Here is an 18,329-nt window from a genome sequence, read left to right on the forward strand (position 1 = left end):
CATACAAGCATTATTCACAATAGTCAAAAACTGGAAAGATCCCAAATACTAATCAAAAGTACAATGAATTAATTGTGGCTTAGTATCATCAAATACTATACAGCACTGAAAATGAATGAACTGTAGCTTCACCATCATCATGGGTGAATCTAACAATGTTGACTGAAAGAAGGCAGACTCAGTGAATACTATTTGACTTTATTTATATAAAGCATAAGAACTAGTACAACTAAATGCTATGCTGTAAGTCAGACCAGTAATTTCATTTGGAAAGGAAGAAGAGTAGGGACTGGCAGAGGGTACAGAGGTGATGTGGTGGCTGCTACATAGTTGATGATTCTGTTATTGTTCATTGAGCTGTGCATTTACTTTTTGTGCATTTTTATTTGTGTGTTATATGTCAACACAAAAAGTTTTGTAAGCACCTGACACAAAATATTCTGTAAGTACCGATCAAGGCAGGATCTCTAAAATACATTTTAAGTTAAAAAAGCTAGATGCACAATAGCATATACGGAAAAAGATATATACACATGCTTTTCTAAGTTTAGAATGTCCCTAGAGGGATACACAAGACATCAATAATCATAGTTGCCTCTGGGAGTAGAGCTGGAGGGTGCTAGTAGAGGTGGTAGTGGGCTACTTGCAAGGAGACAACCTTTCTACATATACACGTGCACATGTTTTATCTATTCAAGTTAAGTATTACCTCTGCTGGGGAAGGACTGACGTGAAAGGGGCATTAACCGTACTGATAATATCTCAAATTTGGCGGTGGGTACATGGTTATTGTGGTAATACACTGGTATTATTTATTATAGCTTTTCACAGGTCAACTACTTAACAATACACTTAAAAAACTCAAGTCTCTCCACAATGACACACTGTGGATGCTCAATAAATGTTACCTTCCCCACCCTATTCCCAAATACCTAAACTTATCTCCCACCTATCCCCCACAGGAGCACTTCACTTTCTCTCCTGTCTTCTAATGGCCAATTTTGAGGGCTTTCTCAGTGGTGTTCTTAGTGCCAGAAGTATCTCCACTACTCTGTTAAAATTCTACTCATTCTTCAGAACCAGCTCAAGTCTCACCTATTTCATGAAGCTCTCCAAAGCAATCATGGCCCAAACTTCACAGGAGAAAAAAAAATGCCTTTTAAAAATAGGAAGCCCCTAAGAGAACATTAGGTGCAATCATTCTGCAGAGGGTGTTAATGTCAGGTGATAGACATGACTTTACTATGGTTATTTTATATATATGCATCTATATATATATTTTATTGAAGTATAGTCACTTTACAATGTGTACAATTTCTGGTGTACAGCATAATGTTTCAGTCATACATATACAAACATACATTCATTTTCATATTTAGTTGTTATATATTTTAATGTGTATCTACACAAAGTGTCCTCACAATGAATAAAAAGACCTTCATCAATGCATATCATAGTTAAATTTCAGAGTACCAGAAAAAGAGATGATCCTAAAAGCTCTGAGGAAGTGAGGGGTAGGAAAATAGGTCACGTACAAAGGACTGGAAATCAGAACAGAACCTCTTAACAGTTACACCAAATGCCTGAAGACAATGGAATAATATCATTAAAAAATTAAGGAAAAATAACTTCCAACTTAGAATTCTATATCCAGCTAAGCTAAATATGCAAGTGTAAGAATAAAAGACATTTCCAGACATGCAAGCTTAAAAAAAGGCTACCTCCCATATACATTCTCTTAGGAGTCTACGGGAGTTCCTTTTCCAAGAAAAGGGAACATAATATTCAGAAAACAGAGGCTCTAGAACGTAAGAAAAAGAAAGAAAATGCTCTCAATTTGGTGAAGAGAAATCCTAAGAATTCAGCTGTGCAGCTGTTCTAGCGAGTAACTAGTCCAAACTGGAGGACAGAGGGTTCCAAGGACTTAAAAAAAAAAAGAAGAGTTTTGTTTCAGAATTTGGGAATAAATGATAAGAACAAAAAAAGAAAAGAAAAATTCTAAAGGATGATAATTCTAGTGGAAAAAGCCAGACTCAAAAGGCAACAAATGGAATGGTTCCATTTCTATGACAGCCTGTAAAAGGGCGCAAGAACAGGACAAAAGACAGAGGAGCAGTTGCCAAAGGAACGGGGTGGGGAAGGGACTAACTACTACCAGGGAATTTTCTACATCCTAACTGTAGTGGTGGTCACACAGCTGTATGTGTTTGTCAAAACTCACAGAACTACACACTAAAAGGGTGAATTCTACTATATTTATATTTACATCTCAACTTTAAAAATGGGAGGGAAAGGGCAGCTTTTAACTCTAAGAAAAACAAAAAATTATACAAAACAAATCGTTGTACACTATATGGCTCTGCTGTAAACAATTATACCATCATCCTAATGTAAATACCTAATAACAACAGCCAAAATTGATATACCTACATTAGAAGAATGATAAAGACCAAATGTATCCCACAGGGTGCTGTGAATTAAATCCTAATCTTCTACAAGAGGGAGAAAGGATAATTTCTTTAAAAAAAAAAAAAAAAGCAAAGTCAAGCAATAGCCTTATTAAAATGTTATTTAGAAGACTGGCTCTTCTGTTTTGTTTCCTGGACCCTTCTCCAAAGAAATAGCGTGACTGCAGTTGTCTGGGGCCAATGGAACCTGGGGGTGAAAAGTGAGGACACCACTGTTTTTTGTTACAAGGTTCATGATACCCAAAGATCCTCCAAACTATTCCAAATATTCAACTTCATAAGGAATTTCTTTTTCTACTGCTAGTTTGTCTTACAAGGCATTTACTGTCACTTTAAAATAATCATCTAGATTTTGTTTTCCTTGTGAACAGCTGAGTAGTGTGATGAAAGAGCCACCATCCAGGCGTCTTCAAAGTTGAAATTTTGGCAGGTGTCATATGGGTTTTTTTCTCTTGGAGTATTTGTGGTTTAACAGTTTATAGGAGTGATAATCTCTTACATCATGCTGCCTAAGCTGTCAACATGTTTAGTGAATGTGACACCTCCAGACATTTACAATTTTCATTGACTCATTTTGTCTTTATTTGCTTTTCTTTTTAAAATAATTCAAGGCTGAATTCCATAAACATAAAATGTATATCTTACTTGTTTAGTCCTAAAATATCTAATGCTTCAAAATATGTTAAGAACAAGTACATATCCCTCTTAAAGAATAATTAATGAAGATTAAATATCTTTAGTTAATGAAGATTAAAACCTTGTTGGATTATTTTGACAACAAACGTTAACCAGTGAGTGCCTGTGTCCACTTAAATGGGATTTGTTTTGTTTCAATATAATTAGGAGTGAATTCTATCGTTTGTGAATACAAAAACTTTGTTTTTGTTATTTCTGTTAAAATGTTATTTACAGTTTTTGATTAATGAGAATTTATCCTATCCAGGGGGTTTTCAGTATCAAATTATCCTTCAAAGACAAAGGAAGACTGTATCTGACTTGTACCCCTAAGTTTCACAAATATTAATGCTTAGAACAAGGTTAAAACAAGTAGTGCCTATCGAAATTAAAAAAAAAAAAAGAGGGGTCAATATACAGAAAATATAGGATATAAGTAACACTCGGGTAGAATTTAGGTATGCCAATAATCATGAAGGAAGCAATGACTGGCATTTGGGAAACAGAACAAGGATGTCATACCTCGCCTGTTACCAGACTGCAAAACTGAAGTACTATCTCTAGGGGTGGTGGGTCGTGACCTGTGAGAGTTGCTCTGCCTAGCTTATCCCTCAACTCCTACTGATCATGCAGGGTCTTGTGCATCCCTGGTAAGGAATATGGATTTGATTCTAACTGCAAAGGAATGCCACTAGAGGGTTTTAAGCAAAGGATTATAAGATCTGATTTGCTTTAGGGATCAAATGTACTGATAAATGCGAACAGGCTCTGTAAACACTAACGCATCATACCAGCATATCTTATTACTTTGACAGAGGGCGAAGTGAAAGGGAGAGGTGAAAGTAAGGCATGTTAAAATCCAAGTAGGACAGGCCCATTTTAAATCATGTGGCTGAGAGTCTTCTCCCAGGCTTCTCTCAAGTCCCATTTAGGGAAATGGGGAAGATCAGGTTTGGTGGAAGAGGAATCAGGAATTGTATTTGCCATAGTAAGTTTGAGGTGTCCATTAGACATCTTGGTAGAGATGCAGAGAAAAAATATTTGGATATATCCAACTAGAGCTAAAGGGAGAAATCACGATGGAAATACAGATTTAGGATCCATCAGAACATACAGTTTTGTTAAAAACAATACTTGCTAATCTATATAGCATACTACTATTTTTTAGACACCGTTTTAAGTGCTTTACACGTTATAAATGCACTTGGTCCTTACCACAACCTTACCAGGCTGGTCCCATGATTATCTCTATTTTACAGATGAAGAAACTGAGGCACAAAGAGATTAAGCCACCCGTCCAAAGATACAAACCAAGTATGTACCAGATCTGGGATTCAAACCTAGGTAATCTGATCCCAGAACACTTTAAAGCCAGGAGACTTTTTGGGATACACAAAGAGACAGGAGTGAAGAGGAGGAAGATGGTGCCCTCATATACAGTATTTCGATTCTAACAATTGTCTGAGTCCTGAGTATCAAGTGCCTGGCACAGCTTCAGGCTCTGCAGACACAGCGAAAAATAAGGCACAGTCTCTCAAGAAGCCCAGTCTAATAGCTATGAGCTGATAGCAACTATTTACTGAACATCTACTGTGTGCCACACACTGGCCAAGCTTTATAGACACATTATTTCACTTACTCCTCGTAAGAGCCATGTGAGGTAGATGTCATTACTGCCATTTTAGAAATAATGAAACAGGTTCAGAGAGGTTAAATAATATAACCTAGGTCACTGAGCTAGCAAGTGACAGAACTAGGGTTCAACACAGGTCCATCTTACTTCAAAATCTGGTCTTTTCCAAGAAAATCCTGTTATATCCTACAACATGGATAAACCTTGAAGACATCATACTAAGTGAAATAAGCTGGTCTCAAAAAGACAAATACTGTTTGATTCCACTTATATGAGGTATCTAAAGCAGTCCAATTCACAGAAATAAAGTAATAGAATGGTGGTTACCAGGGGCTGGGGAAGGAAAGGAGGAGTTGTTTAATGGGTAGTTTCAGATTTGCGACATGAAAAAATTCTGGAGATCTGTTTCACAACAATGTGAATACTTAACACTACTGACCTGCACACTTAAAAATGCTTAAAATGGTAAATTTGATGTTATGTGTTTAAAATTTAAAAAAGATTTTTTCATCTGGTTTTTCCAATTATACCACATGTCATAATGGATATACTTACTGTGCTATAGAAATACCTGTGAGGAAATAATTTATTCTGCAGTGTGGGGAAGGAGAGGGTATAGAAAGGAAGAGAGCAAAAAAAGTTATTAAGAGAGGATACATTTAAAAGATGAAGGTCCCCACTTTATCCTCACTATAGTTTGGGGATGATATCTCCATCTCAACCTCTGCAACAGCTCCCACACCTGTAGACAACTAATAATTACCACAATAACCAGACTAAACCAGGCTTAAGAACTTTCCAGCACCTTCTATCTGGTAAGCTTCTTCAATCTCCTCCCATTCCAAGTCATCTAGCACTGGAAATAAATTAAGTGTCCTAAATTGCCCCATTCACTAAGCTAAAGAACTTCTGCAGCTCCCTACTGCCCTCAGAACACAAAGGATTATCAAGACAAGAGCTCAGGAGCAAATTACTTAACCTTTCTAAGCCTCAACTTCTTCAACTGTGTTAAGAGGTGAGTCCTGACACTTGATTCAAAAGACACCGTATACCTTGCACAATGCTTTATCCAAAGTACGTGCTCAGTAAAGATGAATTAGTTCCCTTTCTGCCTGTTCCTACATACCCAGCTCAGTAAGGGTCTTTGGGTTAAAGGACAGAGCAAGTATTTCCACAATCTTAAGGCAGATAGGGAAGAAGACAAAGGGAAAAACTCGCTCATCTATGGTTAACTGTGTCCAGGAAAACACTGCTCACCCAGAACTGCTTCTTCATCTGTAACCCTCCACAAACACAGACCACTTGGTCTTTTATCTTTTATTCTATTCTTTTAATTCACATAAGTATTATGAAATTAAGCTAATATATAAAGTTATACCCAATTTCCACCCCACTACAACCAACCACTTTATTAGTTTCTTGTATACACTTCCGAAGTTTGTTTATGCAAAAGCTGTCTTTAAGGTAATGTTTTACAGTTGTTTGCAACATAAGTTCTGAGAACATGAAGGGGCTGGGGGAGAAGCAAGCAGCCTAGGTCTTATGCATCCTGCTTTACCTTAAAGCAGTGTCCTTTGCTCATTCAAAAAAAAAAAAAACACTAATCATATATCGGGCACATATTATAAGCGAGATACCAAGTACAGCATTTATGAACTGACTACCCTTCAGCTTCTTACTACGCATCAGAAACGCATTTAACTCTTTACACAATTGTCTTTGCTCCTCACAACATCTTAACAGGTAGGTTACTAATTATCATCTCCATTTTACAAATGAGGAAACCGTGGCACAGAAAGGTAACTTGCCCAAGCAAGAGACAGAAGGGTTCTGAATCGAGGAGTGACTCCAGAGCCCTAGCTCCTAACCGTGACGCTCTACACTGGCGAAACAGATTAAGTCCCTGCACTCGCTGGAGCTCAGCCTACTGAGGGATACAGGCGAGAAAAAGAGTAGACAACAAAGAAATATGTAATTACAGACTAAGAAGGTAATGTAAACCAAACGAATTCAGGGCTGTAACTGAGTAACAATAAGGACCTACTTAGAAGGTTGGGAGAGAGGGTTGTGTCAAGGAAAGGCCTGTTTGAACGAATGACATTTATGACGGCTTGGGAACCATTTGTGGGCTGCAATGATAACCCACCACCCAATTCACGGAGGAGAAACTCGAGGCCGGTAGAGTCTAAACCAAACTCGCCCAGGGTCCCCCAGACGTGCAGACGTGGCGCAAGGAAGGGAGGATCCAGGAGCTGGGCCCAGGACTCGTACACGACATCAATGCCCGATGCAACCCAGCCCGCTCGGCCCCTAACTCGGGGCCTGTAGCCTGACGCTGCCCAATGCCCCGCCGCGGCTGACAGCGTCCGGACAGCTCATAGGGAGGCCCCGCGGCCGGCCAAGAGGGGTTGGGCCCGTACTGCGGCGGCCTGGAAAGGCCTCTTCCCCGGCCCCCCGCCAGCTCCCGCCCGGTCCACCCCGCCCCGCCCCTCCGGGCCGGCTTCGTACCTGCACGGCCCGGACCAGGCCCCGGCCGGTCAGCTGGCCCTGACGCAGCTGCAGCAGAATGTTACCAGGCCGCGGCCGGCCGCCCCATCCGCCCCAAGCCGCTACCGTTGCCGCCGCCCGTCGCCCTCGGCCGGCCCCAGACCCAGCAGCCGCCGGCGCCGCCGCCATGTCTCCTCTTCCGACAAACAGGAAGCAAGCGGCCCCGGGGCCGCGGAGATTTCTACGGGGCGGCGGAGGGGTCGCCGCAGCGCCCCCAGTGGGCCGAAGGCGGAGGCGCAAGCCGCGTGGCAGGGGTGAAGACGGGGAGGGCTGCTGGGAAATGTAGTCTTGCTCCCAGGCGGGCAGGTGCGAGAAAGCTGTTTCGTGCGCTGCTCTTTTTTCCGGTCCGTCCATCTGGCATTTCGGCGAGGTTCCCCGAGGACGAAGACAAATTCCCGCGTACGCACTCTCCCATTTCTTGCCTATTTGGGGAGGCTACAACCAGCTGGCTAGGAAAAGATCCGGGGTTCCAGGCCAGGAATCAGGCCGCCTGGTCTGATTCCTGCCTGCTTCTCTCTGTCCCTGACTCGCCACAGACCTCCCTAAGCCTTGATTTCTTCGTTGATTCATTCAATCAGTAGTTCCTGGGAACCTTTCAGCCAATAAATGGTTCCTTGGAGCCAGTTCTGTGCCCAGCACCGAATGGTCCCTGAGAATACAGTGGTGAGTAGAACAAATTAACAGGTTCCTTCTTTGGAATGCAGGTTACAGAGTAAGTCAGTAAATCCATACACAAACACACAGTAACAAACTGGGTAAATTGTGTAACTGGGTAGGCTGTTGTGAAGTTAAATGAAATAATAGAAGGGAAAGAAAGGGATTGGTAAATTGTGACATCATATTTTCTCTCAGAGGAAGCTTGTCCTAATTTTTCCCCCACCAGGTATGTTCTCTATTCTGAGCCCACATAGTCATTCTTTTGGCAAACTTCTGTGGCAGGATCGCGTTGTCTCTTTTTTCTTCCTGAGAGGAGGTCTTGTAACATAAATGAAAGAGGAGTGCTGGGTGTGATGCAATAAGGAATGGTGGAGATAGTGATTCATAATTTATTGTCCAAACCAGAATGCTTTTAAGAATAAAAGGATGCTATTAACAATTACACTGGAAGAGCAGGCAAACTGGAATTGTGGTCACTATCATCATGCCCACTTACAAGGAGTGGTCTCTACTCGCCTCCTGCAACTTGTTGCTGGATCTTCTAGTTTTCACACGAAAATCTCCAGTCTTGAAAACTCCACGGGCCAAATAAAACTCGATTTGTGACCTCTGGAACAGGGAGACCAGGACCAGGTCCAGGTACACATGAAAGTTTAACATGTGGTAGTGGAGATACTTCAAATCGATGGGGAAAGGAAAAAAATGTTAAATCTTTAATTTCACACCAAAAGCTAAAATAAATCTCAGATATATTAAAAGCTATATAAAACAAAATAAAAGTATAGTTCTAAAGCTGGATTATGCTAATGGTTCTAAAACCTTAAGCTGACTAAAAATCATTGGATAGTACCCACAAAATGGGTGAATTTTATGATAACTAAATTATACCTCATAAATTTATGCTATGTAAGTTATATGATATGTAAAAAATCAAAGTATAAAAATAATAGAAGTGAATCTATGGGAATACTTTTATGATTTGGGGGTAGAAAAATTCTTCTCGGTCATAAAACCCGGATGTCAAAAATAGGAAAAATTGACAAGTTTGACCTAAACAATGTTAAAATCTATGTAAGATACTATAAACAACCATAAAAAGCAAGTGATATTCTGGGAAAGAGTCAATATCCGGAACGTATGAAGAACTTACTGCACCCTCTGCCTGACGTTCCCATCTTCAGGAAGCTCTGTGAATGGCTTGCTTCCTCATGTACTCCAGGTTTCTATTCAAGGAGAGAACTTCCCTACCATCCACATAAAAATAGTATTCCTTACACTCACCATCTTATTACCTGCTTTGTTAGTTTTAATAGCACTACCTCCACCCGACTTAGTTGTTTACTTTCTGCACCCCTCCCCCTGACTAGAGTATAATCTTCGTCTTTGTTCACCCCTCATTCATCTCCAGCACCTAGAATAGTACTTGATACATAGTATGTAATCAAATATTTGTTTATTGGCTCAATAAATTAATGAACAGATACATGAACTCCTATAAAAATCAAGGAAAAACCAAGCAACCCAATAGAAAAATAGGTAGAAAGGAAGAGGCAATTCACAGGAGAAAAATAAATTGTCAGTAAATGTGTAAAAAATGCCCACCCTCAATTTTACTAATAGAATGCTGATGGTGAGGACATGAACTGATATACCTTCCTGGAAAGAAATTTTTTAGCAATATGAATTAAGTCATAAAGAAACTTTTTTTAACTTTTTTTTATTGAGTTATAGTCACTTTACAATGTTGGGTCAAATTCCAGTGTAGAGCACAATTTTTCAGTTATACATGAACATATATACATTCATTGTCACATTTTTTTTCACTGTGAGCTACCATAAGATCATGTATATATTTCCCTGTGCTATATAGTATAATCTTGCTTATCTATTCTACATTTTGAAATCCCAGTCTGTCCCTTCTCAACCCCTGCCCCCTTGGCAACCACAAGTTTGTATTCTATGTCTATGAGTCTATTTCTGTTTTGTATTTATGAGGTTTTTTTTTTTAGATTCCACATATGAGCGATCTCATATGGTATTTTTCTTTCTCTTTCTGGCTTACTTCACTTAGATTGACATTCTCCAGGAACATCCATGTTGCTGCAAATGGCGTTATGTTGTCAGTTTTTATGGCTGAATAGTATTCCATTGTATAAATATACCACATCTTCTTTATCCAGTCATCTGTTGATGGACATTTAGGCTTTTTCCATGTCTTGGCTATTGTAAATAGTGCTGCTATGAACATTGGGGTGCGGGTGTCATTTTGAAGTAAGGTTCCTTCGGGATACATGCCCAGGAGCAGGATTCCTGGGTCATATGGTAAGTCTATTCCTAGTCATAAAGAAACTTTTTGACTCAATAATTACTCCCTAATGATCATATTTGATACATTGATGATTTAATTTAAAAATGCTTATTATTATTTGTGAAAGCAAAAGTAGAAACAATGTAATAATAAAATAAGATCATGGTTAAATAAGTTCTAGTATTTCAGTATAATGGAATATTTGAGCCATTGAACATCATTATTTACAAAATAAAATACTAAGATTTCAAATAAAATCAAACATGCATATCCTTTTATCTGCTTCTAGGAATTTATGTGTTAATAACAACTGAACAAGTATACCCAAATGTATTAGTAAAATATTTAGTGAGGTATTTATATATCAAAGTATTGGAAAAATCTAAATATCCATCAATAGCTGACTAGTTAAACAAACTATAGTTCATCCATACAGCAGAATACTACATGGTCACTAAAAGTAATAGGACACACACACTGACATGGGAAGATGTTCATGACACAGTTAAGTTAAAAAAGCTCATGGAAGACCAGTGTGTATCATATGATCCCATTGTGTAAAAAAAATAATCTCTTTATAATTTATATGTACATTACAAAATCTGGAGAATTTTTAATGCACAAAATAGTTGAAAGCAATTACTACTGGGAAATAGAATTAGGAGGTGGGGAAAGAATGTTCATTTTCTTAACTTTTACACTATTATTTACATTTTATTATAAGCACATATAATACAAATGACTTAAAATTTAAATTTTAAAAATGATATATCTATAACTGGACAGAAAGGTGCTCACCACACATTCTGAAAGAAAAATAAAGCAAGTTCTAAAGGAAGAGGTATATTATGACCCCATTCATGTATAACTAGGCATTCCTCCTCTATGTGGTTATGTGCCCAGAATTACCTGAAAGAAATGTCATCAAAAATATTGTCACAGTGTAAACAGATTTTTGTTTTATTATTATTTTTCATAAGTTTTTCACACATGTTACACTCAGGGGGGAGAAAAGGTCTTTTAATGTTGGAAATTAAGAAAAAAGAAAGGACAAGAAAAAGTATTTCCAGGGATACGAAGCTGGGCATTGGTGAGCTTGTCTGGCCAGCAGCCAGCCTTCTTTGGGCAATCACAGCCCCAGGGTTCCACCCAGAGTTCTTACTGAGGCATATGGTGGAATATACTCTCATCTGCCACAGCAAAGAGACAGGATCATGGCAAATTTTACAGTTCAAATGGCCCTTCAGGTCTCCCTTCACACTCATCATGCTGGAGACAAGTCTTCCCACCTCAGCTTTGACCCAATTTCAAATGTCACTTTCCATTCCTCAGTTTGTATCTTCCTCAGTCAAGCCTGGCCCAGGCCTTCCCCAAACCTAGCTATTCGCTGAATCAAAATGATCACATCAAATTCAGTCCTAAGGTCACTACTCACTAGGAAATAAGGAGATAGATTTCCAGAAACCTCTGGGTAAAGGCACTCTTTCCACATCATCTCTGTTACACTGGCCAGATGAGTGTCTTTCACCACCAGAGGGCGTGGTCCCCCCTCCAGTAAGAGGCCGGCTGAGGTCAATTTGGGTCAGCCTTGGAAAAACTGAAGCTCCTTAACAGCTAATTTTTTCCCCCACAATAATCCCAAATGGCTTAACCAAACATGCTGATGCTACTCAGAGAATATTACTTCTTGTAAATGAGCTACCAAACTCTTCTCAGCTAGACAGATGGATTTTCCAGGACAATTTTTTTTTTAAGTCATAGAGAAGTCATTGTAATCAAATCAAGGGGCACAGTTATATTCAGATCATGGAAACAGTTGTTTATGCAAACAAATTATCACAGTAAAATGGAATATGTGCCATTACAAATAAAGGCATGTAGTCATTAAATTTCATCCATTCACCAAGTACTTATTGCAAACTTACTATGTGCAGGTGCTGTCCTAGGAATTGGAGATACATCTGTGAATAAGATAAACATAGTTTGTGCTTTCTAGCATCCAGAGTCTAGTGGAGGAGGACAGGTAGATAAGCAATTACAATCTGGCTCCAATCCACACAAGCATCATAACCTTGAACAAGTTTCTTAACTTTATGAAACCTCAATTTGCTTATGTGTAAATGGAGAAAATAACAACATCAACCCCAATGGACGGTTCTGAATTTTATATGAGATAATAGACAGAAGGCACTTAAACACAGGGCCTGGCACAAAGTAGACACTAAAAAATATTAGCTATTATTATTACATTATTTTTATCACATAAGTTTCCTTTTCAAGAATATATAAAATACAGCAGCTTCAAACAGGCATTTTTAAGGCTTTACACAATCCACCTCTACCCCTTAGTATTCAGCCCTGATTCCCAGTTCTTCCATATGCCTTTCATGTTCCAGGCCAACTGGGATCCTTAGAGACCCCCTGCCATGCTAATGGGGATATCCCCTCAACTCCTGCAAATTCCACGTTTTCTTTAAGACTAAGTTCCTACCTTTTTCAGAACTCTGGAAGCATTTCTGGTCAGATGCTCACAACTTAACCCTGGCTCACAAATCTTTTTAGTATTATCCTTTTAATTTCCTAGGTAGATTGCAACTGATAGAAGGGTAAAGCAACAAACATCCACCCCTCCCCTTAATGCAAATACAGTTCAAAAGATATTCAAAAGCCTTGTTTCCCTGAAGTGTATAATTATTCTAATAGGCTTGATGCCTTTTTGAAATTCCTTTTTGGAAAGAATCCAAAAAAACTTTTTTTGAAAAGAAAGAAAAAAATCTAAGTTAAAAACCATTGCCTCTTGAGTCTTTACTACAATTCTTGGGAACCTCTTGACAGGCAACAAACTCTAATTCTCTGGTGGATCTGAGGCTTCAAAAAGCCCACAGTCCTTCTAAGTGGAGCTTGATTAGTAAGTAGATGATTAATACCATTTTTTCTTGTTCTTTTAAAAAAATGTTTTATTTGGAATAATTTTAGACTTACAGAAGAGTTGCAAGGATAGTACAGACAGTTCCCTTACACCCTTAACCCAGCTTCCCCCAGCATTTACATATCACATAACCATCGTTTTTTTTTAGCTGCAGTACAAGGAAAAGAAACCCCAGACTGACTGTTGTGCTGCAATCCTAGAAAGCAATCTAATCAAATTAGAACAGACCTTATGAAGAAGAACGAATAGGTTCCAACCAATTAAGGTCAAAAATTGAAAGGGGGAACATCATTTCTGATTCTCCAACATTAAGAAGATTGTAAGAGGATATAATAAATAATTTTATGCCCATACATTTAAAAATTAGATGGAAAAAATCCACACCTAAATGGACACAAGAAGTAACAGAAAATTAGCATAATCTCATAACTATTACAGAAATTGAATCTATCATTCAAAAACTTTTCCACAAAGAAAAGTCCAGTCCCCAATGGTTGTGAAATCTACCAGACTTTTAAGGAGGAAATAACACGAGCAATACAGTTTCTTCCAAAGACCAGAAAAGAGGCAACATTTCCCGGATGACATTACTGCGTCAGCAAAACACTAATACCAACATAGGAGATAAGGTGCAATAAAAATCTCTAATTTTATTTCATTTAAGTCAAGTTGCTTTCATTAATAAGGTCTCATCAATTTGCTGCAGTGATATTGGGGACATCCAATACGCTGGTTCTCCAACTTGAGCTTGCATCAGAATGACCTGGAAGGCTGGTTAAAATGTATATTGCTGGCCCTACCCCAGAGTTTCTGAATCAGAAGGTCTGAGATGGAGCTCAAGTTTGCATCTGTAACAGGTTCTGTGGTGATGCTGATGCTACTAGACCAAGGACCACATTTGTTAACCACGATCCAGTGGCATATATATTGAAATCCTGCTTGCCATAGCAGTGATGTCATTTGGAATGCTTAGTTAGGCTTGAAAGGTTGGAATGGTTTTCCCAAGAAATTTCTAATTTAATTCACTAAGAATGTTAAAAAAAGAAATACATAGCAGTCAAATAGGCCAGCATTGCTACTCAAAAATCAACTTTGACAAGATTTTCCAAATAAGATTGCTTTTTGGCTAGAAAACTATGAATTCATTCTGTTGTTCTTCAAACACGCTTTGGACTTTCCTTTAAGACAACCAACTAACTTTGATATGATAAACTAAGTGGTGTGGTCAGCTATAATCTCTGAAAAAGATTTTTCAAAAAATTGGCTATTTTGTTGGCTTCCTTTAATAAAATTAATAACTTTCACTGGTTTTGTCCAACATATACATGAATTTCAGCAGGATACCTGCTTTCCAAAGATTTACAACATGTAAAAGAGTATGCGAAATAATAATGTTTTGAGATGCTTCTAATAATTTTTAAATAACTTTGCTATATTTTCATTTTTCAGGACTAATTTAGTATTGACTGAAATTGCCCTTGTCAGTTCTATAAACATTTTTCATCTAGTTTTGTGTGAGGAGGTTAAATAAACCTTAAAATGGCCTTGCCACTCATATCAGGCATAAACTAAGTGTTGTGCAATTTCCAGCTTGTCTTTCTCAAGTTGGATCACAAAATTGATACCAGATTGTAATAGCATAATAAGTATTGCTTCTAAAATTCTGCAACAGCAACAATTCAAGGGGAAATCATATTATTGCTGAGACATATTTTTATCAGTTGATTTACTGTAAAAATGACACATGCCAGAAGACTAAAAAGCTTTTGCACAGGGAAGGAAACTACCAATAAAACAAAAAGTCTGCCTGTTGAATGGGGGAAGTTATTTGCAAATGATATATCCAATAAGGGGTTAATATCCAAAAGATATGAAGAACTCATACAACTCAACAACAGAAAACCAAATAACTCAACTAAAAAATGGGCAGAGGATCTATATAGACATTTTCCCAAAGAAGACATACAGATGGCCAACAGGCACATGAAATGATGCTCTCTACATCACTCATCACCAGGGAAATGCAAATCAAAACCATTATGAGATAGCACCCTCAAACCTGTCAGATGGCTAATGTCAAAAAAGACAAGAAATAACAAATGGAAATGTGGGCAAGGATATGGAGAACAGAGAACCCTCACACACTGTTGTTGGGAATGTAAATTGGTGCAGCCACTATGGAAAACAGTATGGAGATTCCGCACAAAATTAAAAATAGAATTACCATAAGCTCTGGCAATTTCATTCCTGGGTATTTATCCAAAGAAAGCAAAAACACTAATTCAAAAAGATATATGCACTCCTATGTTCACTGCAGCAGTATTTACAATAGCCAAGACATGGAAACAACTTAAGTGCCCATCAATAGGTGAATAGATAAAGAAGATGTGGTATATCACTCAGCCACAAAAAAATAATGAAATCTTGCCACTTGTGACAACATGGATGGACCAGAAGGTATTATGCTAAGTGAAATAAGTCAGATAGAGAAAGACAAATTCTATATGACTTTACTTATACATAGAATCTAAAAGCCAAAACAAATGAACAGATGTAACAAAACAAGACACAGACTCATAGATAAAAAGAGAACAAATAGGTGATTGTAAAGGGGAGAGGAGTCGGGGAAAGAAAGAAATAGGTGAGAGAGATTAAGAGGTACAAAGTTCCAGTTGCAAAAGTAATGAACCAGAGGTATGAAATATATAATATGGGGAATATAGTAAATAATTAGGTAGCATTTTCGTATAGTGACAGAACTAGACTTACTGTGGTGATCATTTAGCAACGTATAGAAATAAAGGATCACCAAGTTGTGTAACCGGAACTAACATAGTGTTTTAGGTCAATTATACTTCAAAAACAAACAAATAAGCAAGCTCATAGAAAGAGTTCAAGTTTATGTTAGTAGAGGTTGGAGGAGAGGGGAACTGAATGAAGGAAGTCAAAAGGTACAAACTTCCAGCTGTAAGATAAATAAGTACTGGGGATATAACAACAAAATAAATATAATTAACATTGCTATATATATGGAAGTTGTTAAGAGAGTAAATCCTAAGAGTTCTCATCACAAGGAAATATTTTTTGTTGTTTTTTGGGGGGATTACCAGGTTTATTTATTTATTTTTAAATTAGAAAAAATGGGGGGAGGTTTGTTTGTTTGTTTGTTTATTTAATGTATGTATTTTTTAATGGAGGCACTGGGGATTGAACTCAGGACCTCATGCATGCTAAGCAGGCACTCTACCACTGAGCTATACTCTTCCCCTGCAAGGAAACATTTTTTCCCATTTCTTCAATTTTGTATCTATATGAGATGATGGTTGTTCACTAACATTGTGATAATCATTTCATTATGTATGGAAGTCAAATCATTATGCTGTACACCTTAAATTTATACACTGTTGTGAATCAATTATATCTCAATAAAACTAGAAGAAAAATTTAAAGTATATATATGCCAGGAGAGTAATTTTTTTCAGGAGTCAACTGAGCAATTTTCTCCTTTGGTATATACTATGCAACCCAGTACAGTGATAATAAGGTTTTTTCGCTGACAGCTACAACATGACTCAAAACATTTGCCCATCACATTATATATTTTTTCTTTTTCTGAAAATATTCAAGAGACTGACTAATTCAGCATATCATGTTTCCAAGTATCTTTTTAATACTGTTGGCTATAAGCTTTCATTGGCAAGAATATCATTACAAATAACACATTAGTAAATGCCACTTTTTGGTTTTGCACATTTGGTAAAGCCATATTTTTTAAAAACTGTCTTACTAAACTTACTCTTTTTTTTTAATAAGGCACAAATAAAGCCACTGTCTGTTGACTAATGTCAATACTTCCCCCAGTATCACTATTCACTCTTCCCATATTTTTCACCTTCTTAGTCTCATTTTTTGTTAGCATTAAAACAATCCACTTAAGGGCAATTTGAACTAGTTCAGTCAAAATGCTACATTTTTCACACATTCAAGATTTTCCTGATTATGAACTTTCTGAAAAACCACACTGCAAATTTCTAACCAAAACTCAGTTGAAAGTCATGACAATGTTGCCAAAAAATGAATAAAATTCTCCCAGACTTTCATTCACAACTAACTCCAAATTATTTTGATATAAAATTAAACAATACTCAATTATCCCATTATAGGGTGGTGGTCATATTATTGACAGACATAGACTGGAAAATCAAATTAGATGCCAGTCCACTGAGTAAAACAATCTGCTCTTAACCAAAGTGTGTGTTTTTCACAGCCCCTCTGTCTCTCTCTTACAATGTGATGTATTAAGTGTTGTGCCAATATCCTTGGTTCTTGCCAAGGATCAACGTGATGCACTCCAATAATTTCTAATCCATTCTATTTCATTATTTAAAAAGTTAGTTGTGACACATTAAATTTATTTCTTGACCCACTAAAGGGTCATAAGCCAAGTCAGAATGGTCTCTAATTGTACCTGACAGGAAACAGATGGCTCGTTCAAATTTGGAAGATTAGAGGAGAGTTTAATAAAAAGACTGTTTACAAAGGTATGAACAGAGTGTAAGAGAACCATAGAGGATAACTCCGTAATGTGGGGCCTGTAATAGCACAGCCATTATTATACCTAGCCTGAAAGAACAAGGGAATGAAAAGGTCACCATTACCTGAAAAGAAGGAGTTGAGAGCAACAGAGAGCAACTGAGAGACTAACCAGCCTGAAGGAACCTTCCCGGAAGGGAGCCGGGGGAATAAATATCATGACCTCATTCTGCTCCCTTTCTCCAATCTCATTCCTAGATGTCCCATCAACTGGAACCAATTGGAAGTCAGAGAGAAAGTGAATCCATTGGTGTAGCTCATATAGGACCACAGGAGTAGAGAACACTTGACCCTCATAGGGCAGAGAGGGTGAAGGGTACATCCAGAAGAGTAAATGGACAATATCCCATACACTAGGTTATGCCCAGTAACAAGCAACTTCATCAAAATCACTCGAAAGTATAAGGAAGAAAACAATAAAAAATACTGAATCACTATGTTGTACACCTGAAACACATACAATATTGTAAATCAACTATACTTCAATAAAAAATAAAGTACATGTGATTAGTAATAAAA

General features: G+C 37.8%; 1 protein-coding gene across 2 annotated transcripts in view; it reads right to left on the reverse strand.

Moving 5' to 3' along the window:
- The window catches only part of TRPC4AP (transient receptor potential cation channel subfamily C member 4 associated protein), a 61,906-nt gene extending 54,413 nt beyond the window's left edge, over positions 1-7,493 (reverse strand). For both annotated transcript variants that reach the window (XM_072944097.1, XM_072944096.1), the window contains exon 1: positions 7,285-7,493. In XM_072944097.1, coding sequence (XP_072800198.1) covers positions 7,285-7,452 — 168 coding nt within the window. In that variant the 5' untranslated portion in view covers positions 7,453-7,493. The remainder of the gene's footprint in view (positions 1-7,284) is intronic.
- Between the last annotated feature and the right edge of the window lie 10,836 nt (positions 7,494-18,329).

Source organism: Vicugna pacos, chromosome 19 (assembly GCF_048564905.1).
Source record: "Vicugna pacos chromosome 19, VicPac4, whole genome shotgun sequence".
NCBI lineage: Eukaryota > Metazoa > Chordata > Mammalia > Artiodactyla > Camelidae > Vicugna > Vicugna pacos.